The 18,947-nt window shown below is 32.3% G+C and overlaps 1 protein-coding gene across 1 annotated transcript in view; it reads right to left on the reverse strand.

The window, feature by feature from the left end:
- The window catches only part of LOC108549034 (uncharacterized), a 34,107-nt gene extending 16,387 nt beyond the window's left edge, over positions 1-17,720 (reverse strand). Inside the window, exons 1-4 of the mRNA XM_017902245.1 lie at positions 17,481-17,720; positions 8,077-8,224; positions 5,047-5,443; positions 2,086-2,452 (exon numbers count right to left, since the gene is read on the reverse strand). Of these exons, the coding sequence (XP_017757734.1) occupies positions 2,086-2,452; positions 5,047-5,443; positions 8,077-8,224; positions 17,481-17,720 (1,152 nt within the window). The remainder of the gene's footprint in view (positions 1-2,085; positions 2,453-5,046; positions 5,444-8,076; positions 8,225-17,480) is intronic.
- Positions 17,721-18,947: the final 1,227 nt, after the last annotated feature.

Below are 18,947 nucleotides of genomic sequence, written 5' to 3' on the forward strand. Positions count from 1 at the left end.
CTAGTGATAATGCCGATACTACAACTAATTGGTTCTTGGAAACGTTCGTATTGACTCTTTCAACAAATCTTTCAAAGGCACATTAAAATTCATCATATTTTCTAAACGTAATTAATGAAAATATTGCAAGAAAAGAATAGAATAACAAAATTTTTGACAAATTTTTATGACTCCTTTTATGGTGAAGAATAATCTACAAAAATTCCTGTTAGATTTACATAAAACTTGGATAATTGAATAATAAATTTAATAAATAAAGTATAACGAATATTTCAGCTAACAACACTTCCCAAATTTTGATCATTAAAAAAATAATAATCTATTGAAATTGACAAATAGTCCTATTGAAAAATAATCCTATCCAATACAGTTAAACGTTAAGAAAATGGAGGAACAAAAATTTTCTCACTGATAGAAATTACGAGTTGTTATTGGAGAAGAAGTAACGGTCATTTGAAGTTGATAACTGGAGGAAGACAAATACTACAATCCACTGTAGTTAAAAATACATTCCAAAACTAGGCTTTCGAACAGAGTCAAACGCCAATAAATTCTAACAATAATATTCCTATTGATAGGGCCACCAAAATTTTTATTAGAAAAATACCAAGGATTTAAAATTGATAACTGAGAGAACAGGAATACCCAAATAGTTCTGCAGCTCACTATACCTACAGCTACATCACAAATACATGGTTACAGTAGCCACGAAATTTTATATACAAGACGTAAATTTTTAATAATAATACCCAAGAAGTCCATATACAGCTTAACTTCCATCAGACCTTTAGACTCCCACAAAATTCTTTAAAAAACAATGGTTACAACAGTATCCAAGAAATCCCATATACAAGACTTCGACTTCCACCAAACTTTTAGACTCACGGTAAACTTCTTAACTGGAAATGGATATGACAGTATCCAAGAAATCTCATATCCAACACGTCGACTTCCAACAATAATACCCAAGAAGTCCCATAAGTAGGATTTCAATTTCCACAAATTTCCTTGAGAAAATAGATACAAAATAGATACAACGATCCTTAAAAGATCCCATATTCAAGTCGTTGGCTTATAACAATAGCACCTTAGAAGTCTCATATAGGAGACCTTGATTTCCTCCAAATTTCGTCAATAATACCCAAGAAGTCCCATATACAAGACCTCGACTCCTACGAAAAATTCTTAACAAAGAATGCATACAACAGTACCCCAGAAATCCCATATCCAAGACGTCGACTTCTAACAATAATACCCAAGTCCTCGACATCCACAAATTTCGCCAATAACACCCAGGAAGTCCCACATATATAGCACCTCGTCTCCCGTTGAGAAAACTCGTTGACAAAATGGCTACCACAATACCCAAGAAATTCCATATCCAAAACGTCGACTTCCAACAATAATACTCAAGAAATCTCATATCCAAGTTGTCGACTTCCAACAATAATACCCAAGGAGTCCCATAAATAAGACTTCAACTTCCATAAATTTCCTTGACAAAATAGCTACAACAATACCTAAAAACTCCCATATCCAAGTCATTGGCTTCCAATAATAATACCCAAGAAGTCCCACATATAAGACCTGAACTTCCACGAAAAATTCTTAATAAAGAATGGATACAACAGTACCCAAGAAATCCCATATCCAAGTCGTCGGCTTACAATAATAACACCCAATAAATCCCACATATAAGACCTCAGCTCTAACGAAAAATTCTTAATAAAGAATGCATACAACAGTACCCCAGAAATCTCATATCCAAGACGTTAAATTTCAACAATAACATCCCAGGACTCTCATATATAAGATCTCGATATCCCCAATTCGCCAATAACATACAGGAAGTCCCACAAATACAACACCTCTACTCCCGTTGACAAAACTCATTGGCAAAATGATTAAAGAAATCCCATATCCAAGAAATCGAAATCCAACAATAATACCCTAGAAGTCTCGTATACAACGCGTCGACATCCCCCAGCCTTCGCCAATAATACCCAAGAAGTCCCATATACAAGACCTTAACTCCCACAAGACTTGCCGAGAAAATGTTCGGAAGAAAGATAACAGAGAACTCACCTCGCTGCGAGCCAGGCTGTAAATCGAGCTGGCGCTCTCGAAGGAGCTTCCCTCCGCGGCAGTGGCTGTCGCCGAGGCCGAGGCCGCGGCGCTAGAGGTGTGCGGGGGCCTGGACCAGGAACTGGTCGTAGCGGATGTGCCGGTTGTGGTCCCAGTCTCGGTGGAGGTGTTGGCAGTGACGTAGTCCTCGGTGGTCGAGGTTTCGGACAGGTCTGTGTTGGTGCGACCGCCCGAGTCCGTTCTAGCTAGGCTCAGCCCGAATTCGCTGGACGACTGCGACTGGGGCTGCGACAGTGGCGGGCCTGGGCTTGGTCGACGGAATACGCCTCTGGGTCTGCCGTTGAGCGACGTCACGGACGATTCGACGCTGAGAAGTAATTGCCTTTAAAAATCGCTTAAGTGTTTACAACGGGCGACTCCAGCACGGGCGTTCGATGGATGATTCGATCGAACGATGAGGTGCTGCGGGTGATCTCGTGCTGTTTGCTTGGCAGCGGGGATGCAATTCACTGGGGATCCGTTCTCTTTCTTTTTTTTTTAGACGTGTTCCTTTGTTCGTTTTGCAGAGTGGCTTTTAGTAATGAGTTTTGGCGAGTTGTTTTGGGTGATCACGTTTCGATGTAGATGAGTTCGTTGTATGTTGTGGTGGAGGTTCGGGGCTTTTGCGTGTAAACCGGGTTTATTGGGAATTTCGTTCCGATGCCTCGAAGCTGAGGCTGGTGAATTTTTTCGAGGCCTGTGGCTGGCTTTGCGGCAGGAAGATTCCATGCTATTAACCAGTTCTATATCACCACGGCCAGATTTATAGCAGATACTTTGATATCGAGTAAGGTTGAATTACAAATTAGAGTATACATTCCTGGTCAGAAAGATAGCAATGTGTGCTATATTTAATTTTGAAGTAACCTGTATATAATTTCTTAATTATTACAGCGAATGATATCGTAATATCACGATCCTAGGATAAACGGAGCTTTCAGAAGGACTTGTTAGGTAACATTGAAGTTCAAATTAGTTAGAATACAAAATCCCAGTCAGAAAGATGGTACATGTGTATTATCATTAATTTTGAAGTAACCTGTATAGAACTTTTTAATTATTACAGCTAATGATATTATAATACCACGATCATAGGATGAATGGATCTTTCAAAAGGACTTATTAGGTAATATTTAAGTGCAAATTATTGTAGTTAGAATATACATTCTCGGACAGGAAGATAGTACATATGTATGACTAATTTAATTTTGAAGGAACCTATATACAATTTTTTAATTATTGCAACGAATCATATTATTCTGTAATATCACGATCCTAGGACATAAAATATTATTTTCTTTCGTGTCTAATAAAGAAAATAGTTAAAATACTCCGGTCAAAATAATAGCACAGGTATAAAAAACAGGTAAATGAGCTTTGAGTTTTGTGAATGAAAAATATATCCAATAGATTTTTGAGTGCTGAGTATGTATCTAGTAGAAAATATCAGTTATTATATCAGACGTGGCAGATGCTTGAAGATGAATACTGGAAAACTCAATTTTGGGGAAATTTGTGGAGCAATGTCAGAAGGAGTAATATTTTTTTCAAGATTTCTTTTTATAACGTCATATAGTACCACTCTTCATCTACAAAATGCAATTTGATTTGTCGTCATACGATTTTTTGTCGCCGAGATATGATATTTTGAAATTGTACAATTTTACCCCACCAACGATGAAAATTATATGCTTGCACTCTCAGATGTCAAAAGTAAATTAACTGTATAGGTTACTGCAAAATTAAATATAGCACATGTGTGTGTAGATCCTTTGCATTTTTAAGTACAGACTTTGTGGATTTATCATGTGTTAGATATCAAAAGACCATAAAAGATCATATACTTTGATGAATTGTTTTCATTCTCAATAATGGTATAGTCAAATATTTTCGTTCGCCCAAAAACATTAAAATTTAAAAATCGATGAAACTGCATTTGTTGCATTGTTGCTTGCAGTCAGTATCAAAATTCAAAGTTAATTAAAATGGGCCAGGCTATATCCGTATTTGGATTTATCATACTATCTTCTTGTTTGCCATAGAAATTAATTATTTAAATAATTCCAGGGAAAGATACATGAAAGATATAAGCTAATATGATTGTAAATTTAATATATATTAATAGAACTTAATTCTCAATAGAAGCAGTTTACACACAGCAACCTCAAACGGTAAATGTATACAGGATAATCCACGTAACTGGGACATGCTGTATATATCTTCGAAACGTTTAAACACGAGTAAAAACGTTCTAAGCAAAAATTAAGTGATATGACACCACATAACCTGAGAATAATTTCATGCATTTTTAGTGCCATCCGATTTGAGAAAATTAAATCTGCTTTAAAACCAATAATTTAATTCCACACGTTCTTCAAAATTAATTACAGTTTACTATTATTATTTCATAAAGTGGAATGAATCTAGATCATTGCAGCCTCCAAACTACAATAATTCAAAACTACACATGTGTAAGGCATGCATTCAAGCAAAAAAGAATCCTCATCATCGTGATGGCGAGAGTCAAGTGACAAACTTAGAAACCCGCGTTTTCACAGGACCGGCGCTCAATGTGTTAAGTCGTTAAGTACAAACTGATTGGTTAAATTCTAAAATACAGGAAAAAGCACGTCTCAGCAATATTCTAAACTAATTGTAAACTGTGACAAAATTCTTATTTTATAAAACTATACAGTGTTTATAGCCCAAATTTAATGGTTACGCGAGAACCTATATATGCGTTCATAACGCTCAAAGGGTTAATATTCATCTAACTTTTTCAAAGACACAGCTAATCCCAGTCGCGTAAGACACTTGTAGAACAACTTGTGCAGTGTTATATTTGGAAACTGTATGTCGAGTGTCGAAATTTTTACCGTCGTAACGAGTTGCTAAATTCAAAAAGATCTCTGAACATCTTACCTCGGTGTTAACGCTTGAAGAGGCGTTGACGGCTCGAGGCGTATCCTCGGACTGGAAGGACGCGATTCCATCGTCTCTTCGATATCCAACGCCTCTGTGTCCATCGAGGAACGTTGTTGATGCTGAAGAAGCAGGAGGTGCCTTCTCCTCGAGGACGGTGTCAAAAGGGCCAACGAGTCAGCCTGGAGGACCGTCGCCTGAGACTCGTTCCAAATTCCGTCGCTGTGGTCCCTTGTGACGTCGTTCGTTAGCGAATCGCTGGACGCGAACGGAGACGTGATCAAACCGGAAATCACGGTCCCAGGACTGAAAAGTAGCGGACAAATTTGTCCGCTTTGCCGGATTGGACGAACCGGTGACTCGTAGTCCTTTGGGCTTTGCAAAATCCTCCGTGGCGCTGGAATAACGAAAACAATCACTATTATTGAAGAATACAGTGCACGAGTGTATAACTTTACAATTGCTATCCGAGTTACATGGATTATTTATCCCATATTTCTTTTTTAATGGGATAATAAATAGAATTTATCAGCACGAGAAAAGAGGAAGAAATATCAAGAGGTGAAGTTGGATAAGTTAGAAAAATATTCATTTTATATATTTCCATAAAGAAAACGAAGAGATACTGCTAATGAAGTTTCAAATCTCGCGCGCTTTCTTAATCATGGCCACCGTGCGCGCCGTTCGTAACTTAGTCGCGTTGCGTTTTATATAGTTTAATTCTTTATATCTAGAGTTTTTCCAACTTGTGGGGAACAATAATTAATTTATTGCAATTAAATAGTCGAATATTATATGTAAAAGGAGGACAATTAACAATATTTCAAAAGTGAAAGAAATTGAAACAAATTTTTCCGAAGTACCTGTCAACTGTAAGAAAATAAATATTAAAATTCTATGATTAGAATAGACTTCAAATTTTTCGTTTAGCGAAATTTGCAGTGGAATAGTAACATCCTGATATATTTAACAAATAGTGCAATTGGAATTAAAAATATTGAATAACAAATCCACGTGTGAATTAGTACAGTCCTCTAAATCGTCAAATTTTATTTATTACAATATATTTCTGTATTTCATATTTTTTCAAAAGCCTCAGAAAATTTTATAAATTTTATTCATGTTTGTTTATTTTAAAAATCAGTTACTGTATAGACACAGTTATTGGTTGACAATGGTGAATAATAACGTCGAATAATGTATATTTTGGACAAATCGTGTCTAAATATTTCAGAAGGAAGTAAGATCGACAAAAGGGACTATTGGTTCAGGATTCGATAAGAATCCTTTATTTGCTGCACGATTTGTTCTGCTGCCCAATCCACTGACCCATACTTTCACCTTAAACCCGATATTCGGACTGGCTACCTTTCACACTGCAAATTGCTTGAAAATTTTGACGGCTTTCGAACGCACATAAAACCCAAAGCTTGAAATTGGATGAAGGAAACAAAAGCATGAACAGAGAAGGGTAACTTCGTATTCGGCAAATCTTCTCAAACATCGGGCAAACAAAAGAGACAAACCACACGGAAGGATTCGTGATCTATCTGCTTTTACAGAAAATAAAATTTATATCTCTCCAAACAAAATTTTTGTGCATCGTTTTAACAATAAAATCGTTATTTATGTAATACTTGAGAATTATATTAATTTGTTAACGAAAAGTTAAATGTCGATTACTAGTATACAAAATACTTTGAAATTACTCTTCTAATATAATAATACATAATAAATATATAACAGTAAATAGTCATAAATATAAATATAAATAACAGTGAAACTGAAAAGAAATTGTCAAAGTCTTCATCCATTTATAGTTAATTTCTAAATTACATCTTCTAAATAATTATCAATATTAGAATTAATTAACATTAGAAATAATATATAACAATAACATAAAAAAATAATATAAAAAGAGGAAATTAATTCAATAAAAATAAGTATATAAAATAATTATAAAAATAATTATAATTTTAGATCTTTCTTAGTCTTTTTATTTTAATAAAAATAAAAATAGTCATAAATATAAATATAAATAACAGTCAAACTGGGAATAAATTATCAAAGTCTTCATCTATTTATAGTTAATTTCTGAATTACATCCTCTAAATAATTATCAATATTAGAATTAATTAACACTAGAAATAATATCAAAGTAACATCAAAAAAGAAATTAATTCAAATCCAATAAAAATAATTATATAAAATAATTATATTTAAAAATTATATTTATATTTAATTTTATTTACAATATATTAATTGTATTTATTGTTCAAATTATAATTCATATTATAAAAATAATTAGATTTTTCTTAGTCTTGTTATTTTTATTTTTATTTTTATTGAATTTGAGTTAATTTTTGTTATTCTAATATTAATAATTATGTACTAGATGTAATTCAGAAATGAATTATAAATGATTAACGATTTTGTCAATATATATTATCACTATAAATTAAAATTTTATTTTTGTTCAATATGGCTGCTTCTCATCCCATCCACCTATTTAAAATCATTAACTGTGGTATCTATTTAAGTTAATTTTTGTTATTCTAATATTAATAATTATTTACTAGATGTAATTCAGAAATGAACTATAAATAGATGACGACTTTGTCAATATATATTATTACTATAAATAAAAATTTTATTTTTGTTGAACATGGCTGCTTCTCATCCCATCCACCTACTTAAAATCATTAACTCCAGTATCTATTAGCACGTCGATCAATCACCTGTTTTAAGTACCTAATCCTTCTTCTCAAATCACCTCGAAACATCGCTCGACATCGCAGCGCAAAACCGTTCGCAAGTAGAAAGAATAAAAAAGTCCAATTTCATCTAACCAGGAAAGACTGTCTCGCGTGCCACGGAACAAGAATATACACAGATGGTCGACGGGACGTCCGCAAGGAGGCTAGTATAAAAACGGCGAAATCTCGGTTCGCTGGCTTCATTCGCGTCGTGGGACTTTCTGAAAATTTCACACGATTGCGGAAATAACGAAATACGAATCGCTATTCATACCTGCCACTGCAGTCGGCGATGTAGGGGACGTGGGGAGCGATCTCGGTAGCATGAAGTCGTCCGCTGCTAAGCCTTGCACACCGTCCTCCAATGACACGCTTCTCTTCCGGAAAAGTCCGCATTTCCGGATGATATTCTCGTGAAACTCCTGCAACCGTGTCACGTTCGTCTTAATGCCAATGTTCAAAAGTCATTGGTTTTAATCACCCCAGGATATTCGTCTCTAGACTCTATGGATTTCGTCTGACTTTACCTAGAGAAACGTTTCAAGGTATCTGACCCGAATCATGACTAATTTAAATACAATCAATTTTCCATTATTTAAGATAGATATATTTAAAAGATGCGCAAAGATTGATTTAATTTTGGTTCAACCGTGAGAATAGACATCAGGAATTATACATCGACCTTGCAGGGTTGACCTTCGAGCGAGGATCAGTATTTTCATAGCACTAGTGGTACTGTGGTGTCATATTGACTCCTTATCGATAATAGTGATTCGACGTCAAATTGACTCCGTATCGTTGGTAGCGACATGATGTCAATTTGACGTGTCCTTAGATACCTAGATCTTGTAAGTATACTATTATAGTATAGTACGAAACGTGCAATAAGATGAGATAGCAAATGCGACGAGTACACGTGATGAATGCGTGGTTAAATCAGGATCAACTTCAGAGTACTTGGACCCAATAATTACACGGAACTTTGTAGGAACAGTAGAACCCTATATGAATTCTGAACGTTCTTTCAAGAGCCTACAATAATTGTGAAAATTTCGTTCCTGAGGCTTAAAAAGATAGACCACTAGCTGTAGATCATTTAATCAATCACGAAGGCATTGATGTAAACATTGGTATCTCGTCTCTTCGGTCGGACTATAGATACTTAGATCTCACGACTGATGATACGGAGTAAATTTGGCGTCAAGTCACCTCTATTGATACAGGGTCAATTTTCACGTCAAGTCACCTCTATTGACATAGAGTCCATTTGATGTCAAATCATCTCTATTGATATAGAGTCAATTTGATGTCAAGTCACCTCTACTCACAAGGAGTCAATTTGACTTTAAGTCACCTCTATTAATACGGAGTCAAGTTGACTTTAAGTCACCTCTATTAATACAGAGTTAATTTTCATGTCAAGTCACCTCTACTGCTACGGAGTTGATTTCATGTCAAGTCACCTCTATTGCTACGGAGTCAATTTGATGTCAAGTCACCTCTATTGATACAGAGTCAATTTGACGTCAAGTCAACTCTATTGACATGGAGTCAATTTGATTTCAAGTCGTTACTTTTGTAATGACATGGAGTCAATCTGACATATGTACATCACCAATAGTGTCAACAGTCAATTTGTACATCACCACTCTAAAGATAAGATTATGATTATTATTGGTTGTTGACAACATTGTCCGAGAGAGAAGTCTTCTTCTGAGCTACTTACAGTACACACAACTGAAATTTTCCTAATTTAAATAGGAAAATTCCTTATCCAGTAAATCCCTAATTTTTAAATCACAATGAGGACTATTAATGGCTGATTAAGTTCACAAGAGAAATGCAACTAAGGTTACAAAGAGTAGGGATGATTGTCATGGCAATTGAAACTTTGAATGTCCCTTGATTTCAAATACGGGGTTGTCACTTATGCATGAGGGTTAAAGAAGAATCCTCAGAGTGCATGTATGGAAACAAAGTCGGGACGAGGCTTGAGGGAACGTGTTTTCAACCATCCGCTTTTTTCTGCTCCGGCTGGTCGAGACTTTAGCAAAGAGGAAAAGAGGACTTTGCGACGGCTATCGATTTCTGGTCCCTTCGAGTTTCGAAGCTCCGAAGTCGCTCAGGGAGGACGGGCCTGAGTAGCCCTCAGGCGGAATCCGCTGCTCGTCGAAATTTTTCAGATCCGGATGATCGAGGCTGTTGGGAACTAGGATAATTTCTGGGGTGGGAAGATGCAAAGCTGAGCGAGTCGAGGATCACGTGTCCAAAGGAGGTGTTTGTAGGCATGGCAGCTATTATAGAAACTGTTGCTATGTATAGTGCATTAACTGTAGTGTACTGTGTTTAAGTACATATACTGTACTATGTACTATGTTTCAGTACATATACTGTAATATGTAGTGTGCTATGTTTGAGTACATATGCTGTACTATGAAGGCATGAAAGTTATTGTAAAAACTATTACTATGTAGTGTACTACGTTTAACTACATATACTTTATTATGTAGTACACTATGTTTGAGTACATATACTGTGCTATGTAGTGTACTGTGTTTGAGTGCAGATACTGTACTGTGCAGTGAACTATGTAGACATGGCAGCTACTGTAGAAATTGTTACTATGTAGTATACTATGTTTAACTACATATACTGTATTATGCAGTATACTATGTTTGAGTGCATATACTGTACTATGTGGTGTACTATGCTTCAGTACATATACTACGCTATGAAGTGTACTATGTTTAAATACATATACTGTACTATGTAGTGTACTATGTATGCGAGTACTGCTATTATATTACACATAGTCTATACAGTGTATACAAAAGGCATTAATATTTTCTATATACCATGTTTGTTCAAAATATCAGAATCCATGTGTATGGAATATACAATACTATTTCATATAGGTACTTACTGTGACTATAAGTGTTCACTCATGTGGAAATTTGTTAAACATAATTTTGAAACTGGTTTATACAGGATACTTCACAATGGATGATTCAAATATACATTATTATATAGTATATGTACTATACATAGTGTAATATTATGTAATGTGTCTATTGTTATTAAAGTATATATAATATACATAGTGTATATGACAGACATATTTACTATATATAGTATATATAAATATTAACATATCATTCCACATTTACCAAATCTATTAATTCCAGAAAAGGTAAGAAATTTATTTTAAATGTAAAATGTTACCTGTTATTGTACATTATTAATAATAATAATAATAATTAAGTATCCTGATTCGAAGATTTTGAAAAATTCAAGAAAAGAGTTAATTACTTTGCATTGTTAATGATGGCTTATACATTGTACTCATTTTTGTGTTTGCTTATAATTCTCTGTTACGTTTTTGAAGAAATATTTGTGGTTTTATAGCAGAAGACATTATATGATAAATTCGTGTAGAAGATAATCAATTATGAAGAGCCATAATTTTATGTCAGTGTCTATGTGTTAAAAAACTTAAAAATATTCGGTAATTAATTAGGAAATACGAGTATAAAGTGATTTCATTTGAAAATAATTAATACCTTGTGTAGCCACCTGTTGAAAGTGCTGTCAAGCAATTTTTTTAATAAACTCACTTCAAATTTTTCTCTCTTTTTTATCTGTGTCTACTTGAAGATCAATTTGCAATGAGCGACTAAATATTCGCTTTAATTAAAGTACGATGCCATTTGAAGTTACACATGTAACACACTATAACAGCGTCACAAACATACGAAAAGTATTTTCAAAGGCTGTCATAAAAATTACGTGGCCTAATAACACTTTTTATGACTCGTCATTTATAACTGCAGTTTAATAATTTATACTAGTAATTTAATAATTTAAAACAAAAATTTAACATTTTATAATAACAATTTAGCAATTCAGAATACTTTAATAATTTACAATAAAAATTTAATGTTTTATGGTATTAATTTATTAATTTAGAGTAACTTAAAATGTATAATAGTAGTTTAACAGTTTATATTAATAATTTAACAATTTTAAATAAAAATTAGCACTTTCTGATAATAATTTAGCAATTTAAAGTAACTTAAAATGTATAATAGTAGTTTAATGGTTTTTACTAATAATTTAACAATTTTAAATAAAAATTAGCATTTTATGATAATAATTTAGCAATTTAGAGTAATTTAAAATGTATAACAGTAGTTTTACAGTTTATACTAATAATTTAACAATTTAAAATAAAAATTACCATTCGATAATGATAATTTAGTAATTAAGAACACCTTAACAATTTATTTAATTATTTAATGGTCCATAATGACAATTTCATAACGTGTACCAAGAACTTAATAATCTGCAATAATAGTTTATAGCGGATATTCAATACCATAACATGTAAGAGTAACACAAAAGTAAACAGGTAATAAAAGGGAACACTGTACGTAGATGATCGTAGTTCCAATTTCGTTTTCTATTTAAGAGATTCGATAGAGATTCGATTTTGAAAAAAAAATTTATGACAAGCCATGAAAGGAACCCCCGTACAGTACGAGCTTTATATTGATTTCCCAGTCCTTTAAATTGAAAGCATCAGAAAAGGAAAGTGAAATGTGTTTGAGCGTGCATGTTAGAAAGAAAGTGGAAACACACAAAGCGTAAGGAACAAATAGAGAAGCGAATGTGCAAACGGTAAGATAAATATATTGGAGAACGTGTAAACGTAACGAGTACCGTAGGATTGCTGTATTTATCAGGTACGGACCACACAATACGCTTCAAACTGTGTACCTTCGATGATATGAAATAAAGATGATGGTAAAATTTTGTTCTGTACAATTTCATGTCTATTACATCTTTTTATGCAGCGACAAATAAGAACCAAAAAATAAATTAAAAGTCCATATATATCCTATATAATAACTAAAAGGAAAAAGAAAAGAAAAATAAAGATTATTAAATCCCTTATATAATAATAAATAAAATAAAGGATGAAATGAAATTTATTACTATAATTACTTTACTATTATTATAGTCTATTCCAGTTACTAGTTTATTAATATTATATTAACCCTTTGCACTCGAGGCGCCTCTCAGTCGCCATTTAATCATATTCTAAAGATGGATGTTAATTAATATATCAAATTTACAATTACCCAAAGATGCGTGGAATATCAAAGTAAAATAATTCTACGTCTTAATTTTCACACGATTTCTTATTTACCGTTTTAGAAATATCGTCGACTTTATGGCAGAAAGTCTTCGAATTACAATTTTCCAGTAACGAGTGCAAAGGGTTATAGTATTTATAAATAAAGTTAAATAAAAGAAAAATAAAGTATATATAAAGTAATAATTTTAGAAAAAATATAACAGTGATAAATAAATTAAAAAGAGAAATTAGAATAGGAATATTACGACTGTGTAATCATTATACGTCAATTAAAACACAATTATAACTGAATTTTTATACCGCAAATTAAAAAAGGTGATACAGGAGTAATTTTATAATATCCAAATTTTCATGAATAGCTAGAACAAAATTTTCATACAAATTTGTTCGGAACACGGTTCCGGTAAAATCCATAGTATCATAAAATTAAAGCATTTATAAAAGTATTTATAAATAAAGTAAAATAAAAGCAAAATAAAGTATACATAAAGTAATATTTCTAGAAAAAAATAACAGTGATAAATAAATTAAAAAGAGAAATTAGAATAGGAATATTACGACTGTGTAATCATTATATGTCAATTAAAACACAATTATAACTGAATTTTTATACCGCAAATTAAAAAAGGTGATACACGAGTAATTTTATAATATCAACATTTTCATGAATAGCTAGAACAAAATTTTCGTACAAATTTGTTCGGAACACGGTACCGGTAAAATCCATAGTATCATAAAATTAAAGCAATAGGGAGAATTTTAAACAGTACAAAACAGGAAAGTTCTTTTTCCTCGAACTTCCTTGTTAAAATGAGTTCAGCGTATAACTCATCGAACCTGCAAGTTCTTCGTAAAGTAATTAAAGATCCGCTATTATTGTTGAGAAAGTGATCAGACCCTTTGGCCCCTTTGGCCCTATCCTTTTAAAGGCATATATATCCGGTGAACGGGAAAAAAGTTAGCGTTTTATTCAATTAAAATAACTTTCTTCCGGACTTCTTCAAGCGTGATCGATTAAAATTCAAGCACCTCGCACAAAGTAGCGAATTCTTTAAGAACTTTTAATTAGTTCCACGATCTCCCAACGATCCAAAGAAAAACTGCATTCAGCGAAAATATTAGGAAAATTTGCTTCGTAGAAATAATCGATGATTAAGAAAGTTCCATCAAGTTCACCCGCAAAATACTCCTCGATAACTTATTTATAAAAGCAGAATTTCAAACTGTAATTAAGAAATGCGAATATTAATTGCGCGATTGAAGGCTTCGACCAATTTACGATTTTAATTAATTTTCAAATAGCACGGTAAAATATTTCAGCTCAATTTATTTTACTCGCAAATTTATTCACGAAATCTCAGATACACGAGTGAAATATGTAAATAGTATAAGTATATAATAATAGTATTTAATCTAGTAATAGAAATTTTTCTTAATTAATTTTTTTTTCTTAATCAATGATTTATTGGTACAACGAATGATTTTTATTTTCCTCTCTTTTAAAATAGAAATTAAGGTAGATTAAGAATTTAGAAAGAAAACGAAAGACGAAGGAATAATAGTTGAAATTGAGAGTCAAAGCTGGGTGCACGGTCGTTATTCACGCGAAAATTTTTAAATTTAAGCAATTAAGGTGGAGGAAAGTTTGGAAGGTGCTTAAATCCAGGATGCATTGCACGCGTTGTTAACTTAGGCTTCGGTTCAGTTGCGGAAGTAGGGGTCAGTAAAAATTCGAGCACTCAGCGTTGAAATTTCGTTCAACTTGAAGTGCATCGAACTTCACCCTGCTACGACTTCGAAAATGTCTTGCTATCGAAAATCCAATATTTGTTCTCTTAACCCGAGTACAGTCGCTATTATATTGCTCTTGAAAATTAAACACGACACAAACTCGAAAGTTTATCACTTTTACTGCTTTTCATGGGCATTTCGCAGCTTCCCTCATTTGAGATAAAGGAAAATTTTATGACGCTTTTAGGACAAAATTAGTGACTGTAAAATTAACAAAACGGTATTTTAAAATATTATTTCTACGAATCTTCTTTGAGAACATTAACGAATTATATATTTTATTTATTCTATCCTAATATTATTTCCTCTTCAAATAATTTTTTAATAGCAGTACAAAATAATACCTTAATTCTTCTGTATAAACAATTCTCTGACGTTTTATAATAATTATATATCATAATTTTATATAATTATTTTATGTAATTCGTTATTAAGAATAATAATTTAATAATATTAAATTAAACATTGCATCAATGGTTTATTAAAATATTACCTTTACAAATCTTCTTTGAGAAAATTAACGAATTATATATTTTATTTATCCTATTCTAATATTATTCCCTTTTTAAATAATTTTTTAACAGCAGTATAAAATAATACTTTAATTCTTCTTTATAAACAATCCTCTGACGCTTTATAATAATTCTATATCATAATTTTATATAATTATTTTAGGAGAAAATTCGTGACTGCAAAATTAACTAATTATATATTTTATTTATTCTATCCTAATATTATTTCCATTTTAAATAATTTTTTAATAGCAGTATAAAATAATACTTTAATTTTTCCTTATAAACAAATCTTTGACTTTTCATAATAATTCTATATAATTATTTTAGGACAAAATTCGTGACTGTAAAATTAACTAAACGGTATTTTAAAATATTACATTTACGAATCTTCGAGAAAATTAACGAATTATATATTTTATTTATTCTAACCTAATATTATATACTTTTCAAATAATTTTTTAATAGCAGTACAAAATAATATTTTAATTCTTCTATATAAACAATCCTCTGACGCTTTATAATAATTATATATCATAATTCTATATAATTATTTTATGTAATTCGTTATTAAGAATAAAGAATTAAATTAAAAATTGTCTAATCCTAACAGACACTTAATCCAGACCATGAATAACATCGATTAATAATTCCAGTCGATGAAAAGGTTTCTTTTCTCTGAAAACGAGAGGTAACAGTTATTTTTCAATAAACCTGGGAAAATAAAATTTCGAAAAATATAGAGGTATGGTGAAATAACTTGCACGTCGAATAGAGTTATGGAGGATTTCACTTAGAACAAAAGTGGCCAGGAGAATCGATGGTTTGACGATGATATCACGTATCCATTCAAGAAGGAAAGAGTCATTTGAAAAGTTTGATAGATAGAGATTGAAAGATTTCAACGGAGCGAGAATATAGATTGCAGTGAGTCAGCGATTTAGAATGCTTCTGTGCCAGCGATCTCAGCATCCCATAATGCTCTGTGCTTCTATGCAACACTAGACGAAACGTATCGGAAAAATTGCGTCGATGCATGATCGCTGATAAAAATTTCCGAACACGGATATCCTTGCTTTTTGTCGAAAAATTGACTAAAAACGATGTTACGCCATTTCCTAAAAATTGATTCACGATCTCGATATACTCTGCTGCTCGTAATTATTCAAACACCGATCTGGTATTTTGCTTATATTTATATTGTACATGGAATTATTAAACATAGAATATTTTATACAGAATATTTAGAAAAATTAAAATATCGAATATATATATATTCTACGATTTATAGAAAATATTCTATTTTTAAGCTTTATTACTTTTTCTATGGAATATAGAAAATAATTGTTTGTACTATTGCATTTTACAGCAATATTGTTAAAGTTTCTAAATACCTAAAATACTGAAACAAAAAAAAAAAAAATAAAAATCTGACATGTTACAAATTTGAATTACCAATCATACATTCATCAACTTTTGAAACCACTGTAGCAATTATATTCCATACACATATTTCACAAAAGATTATGAAGATAGCAAAGATATTAAATATTAAAAGATTTTCCAGATATTAAAAGTATTAAATATCAGAGGATTTTTTAAATATTAAAAATATTAAATATTAGATAATTTTTAAGATATCAATGTTATTAGATGTAAAAAAATTTGTAAGATATTAAGAATATTACATATTAAAGGATTTTCAAGATATTAAAAATATTAAATATCAGGGAATTTAAGAAATTTTTTAAATATTAAATATTAGATATTAGAAAATTTTAAAGACATTATAAATATTAAATATTAGAAGATTTCTTAAATATTAAGGACATTAAAAATTAGAAGAGTTTCAAGAGTAAAAATATTAAATATTAAATATTAAAAGATTTTCAAAATATTAGAAATATTAAATATTGGAGGACTTTTTAGATATTAAAAACATTAAATATTGGAGGACTTTTTAGATATTAAAAATATTAAATATTATAAGATTTTCAAAATGTTAGAAATATTAAATATTATAAGATTTTCAGAATGTTAGAAATATTAAATATTGGAGGACTTTTTAGATATTAAAAATATTAAATACAGAAGATTTTTAAGATATTAAAGCTATTAAAAGTAAAGCTATTTTAAAAATATGGAGGATTCAGTTTATTATCCTGCAATTTCTACCACAAAATTCGGGATTAATTTTACAGCAATTTTACTACCTACCTCTTCGGGATGATCCTCTTGGGGCGAAGCGACCCTGAGCAAGGACAGATCCTCGGGCGTCGAGGAGAATTGGACGGGTGCTCTGACGGTCCTGCCCCAGGGGTCCTGATGATTCCTCCTGCACGTGTGAGGATAACTCGGTTCACCGGTTTCGCCGATCAGCTCGCGTCTCTCCACGCGAATTTCACCATCGGAGAGGGTCTTCTGCAACGGCAGGAACCTACGCGTCGTCTGGGACATCCGGTTCAGAAGAGCTCGCGCATCCGGCGACACGGGCGCTGGCTTGAAGTCTATAAGGATCTCTTGGTCGTCCAAGTCGATGGACCTTCGCCGACCCAGGTACTGTCGGATGAAAAATAAAAATGGAATTTCATCAGTGAACGAACGACAAAAGAATCCTGACCGAACTCACAGGTTTCTTGATAATAGTGTTTTCCCTATCTGAATCCAAACTACAGAAGATTCGATTACTTCACTTGGTTTATTCGCAGAATTGCATTTCCGAGGCAGAAAGACGTAATAAAATATCTAAGAAGATGCTACAAGTCAAGAAATCTGAATTTACATACTCGTTAAAATAAAAATAAAAAATGTCCAAAATTTTCGAAGAGAACCGAAAATTAATTCCAAAAGCTACCCTTACTTTTGAGACACCCTGTACATGTCGCGAAAATTTCCATATCCAACAAACTGTAAGCATATCCAGCGTCTCAGAAGGGAATAACAATCTCGGAAAAATTCGGGTTCGCGTGCGACCCTTGCGTTATAATTAAAGCACAAGAAATTACAGCAAGTGGTCATTAAAACGTTTATAAAAATTCGAGTCGCGTGGTACGTTGAAAATAATTAGACCGTGCATCGTCTTCCGTCACGGACTGTCCGTGCAATGTGTTAATTAAAATCGTTTACGTAATCAAAAAGTGGCGGGCCGCGCAACGGGCGACGGGAGTGGGGGTGCGTCACATTGGCGGCGAAACGGGGGCGAAACGTAAAACGTCATAAAACGGGGGACATCGATCAATACGTTAATATCCGTAACGACGTGTGTCCTTTAATTACACTCCACCGACAAGCTTTTGCTTTCCAGCGTGTCTATTTTGTTAACCAGAACAGGTAATTCGATCACGGTACCATTACAATCCGCTATAAATAGCGTCGAAATTTGATTCTTGTTCAGCCTCCCCGTTAATACAGTGTAATCGTCTGTCTACGGGAACGTGGCGCAACGATTTATGCGGGAAACGCCCCGAAATAAATTAATTAGCCCCAAAGAGTTTCGTCGAATGTAATAAGATTTTCAGAATGTTAGAAATATTAAATATTGGAGGACTTTTTAGATATTAAAAATATTAAATACAGAAGATTTTTAAGATATTAAAGCTATTAAAAGTAAAGCTATTTTAAAAATATGGAGGATTCAGTTTATTATCCTGCAATTTCTACCACAAAATTCGGGATTAATTTTAC

This window comes from Eufriesea mexicana, unplaced genomic scaffold (assembly GCF_001483705.2).
Source record: "Eufriesea mexicana isolate 0111107269 unplaced genomic scaffold, ASM148370v2 scaffold1801, whole genome shotgun sequence".
NCBI lineage: Eukaryota > Metazoa > Arthropoda > Insecta > Hymenoptera > Apidae > Eufriesea > Eufriesea mexicana.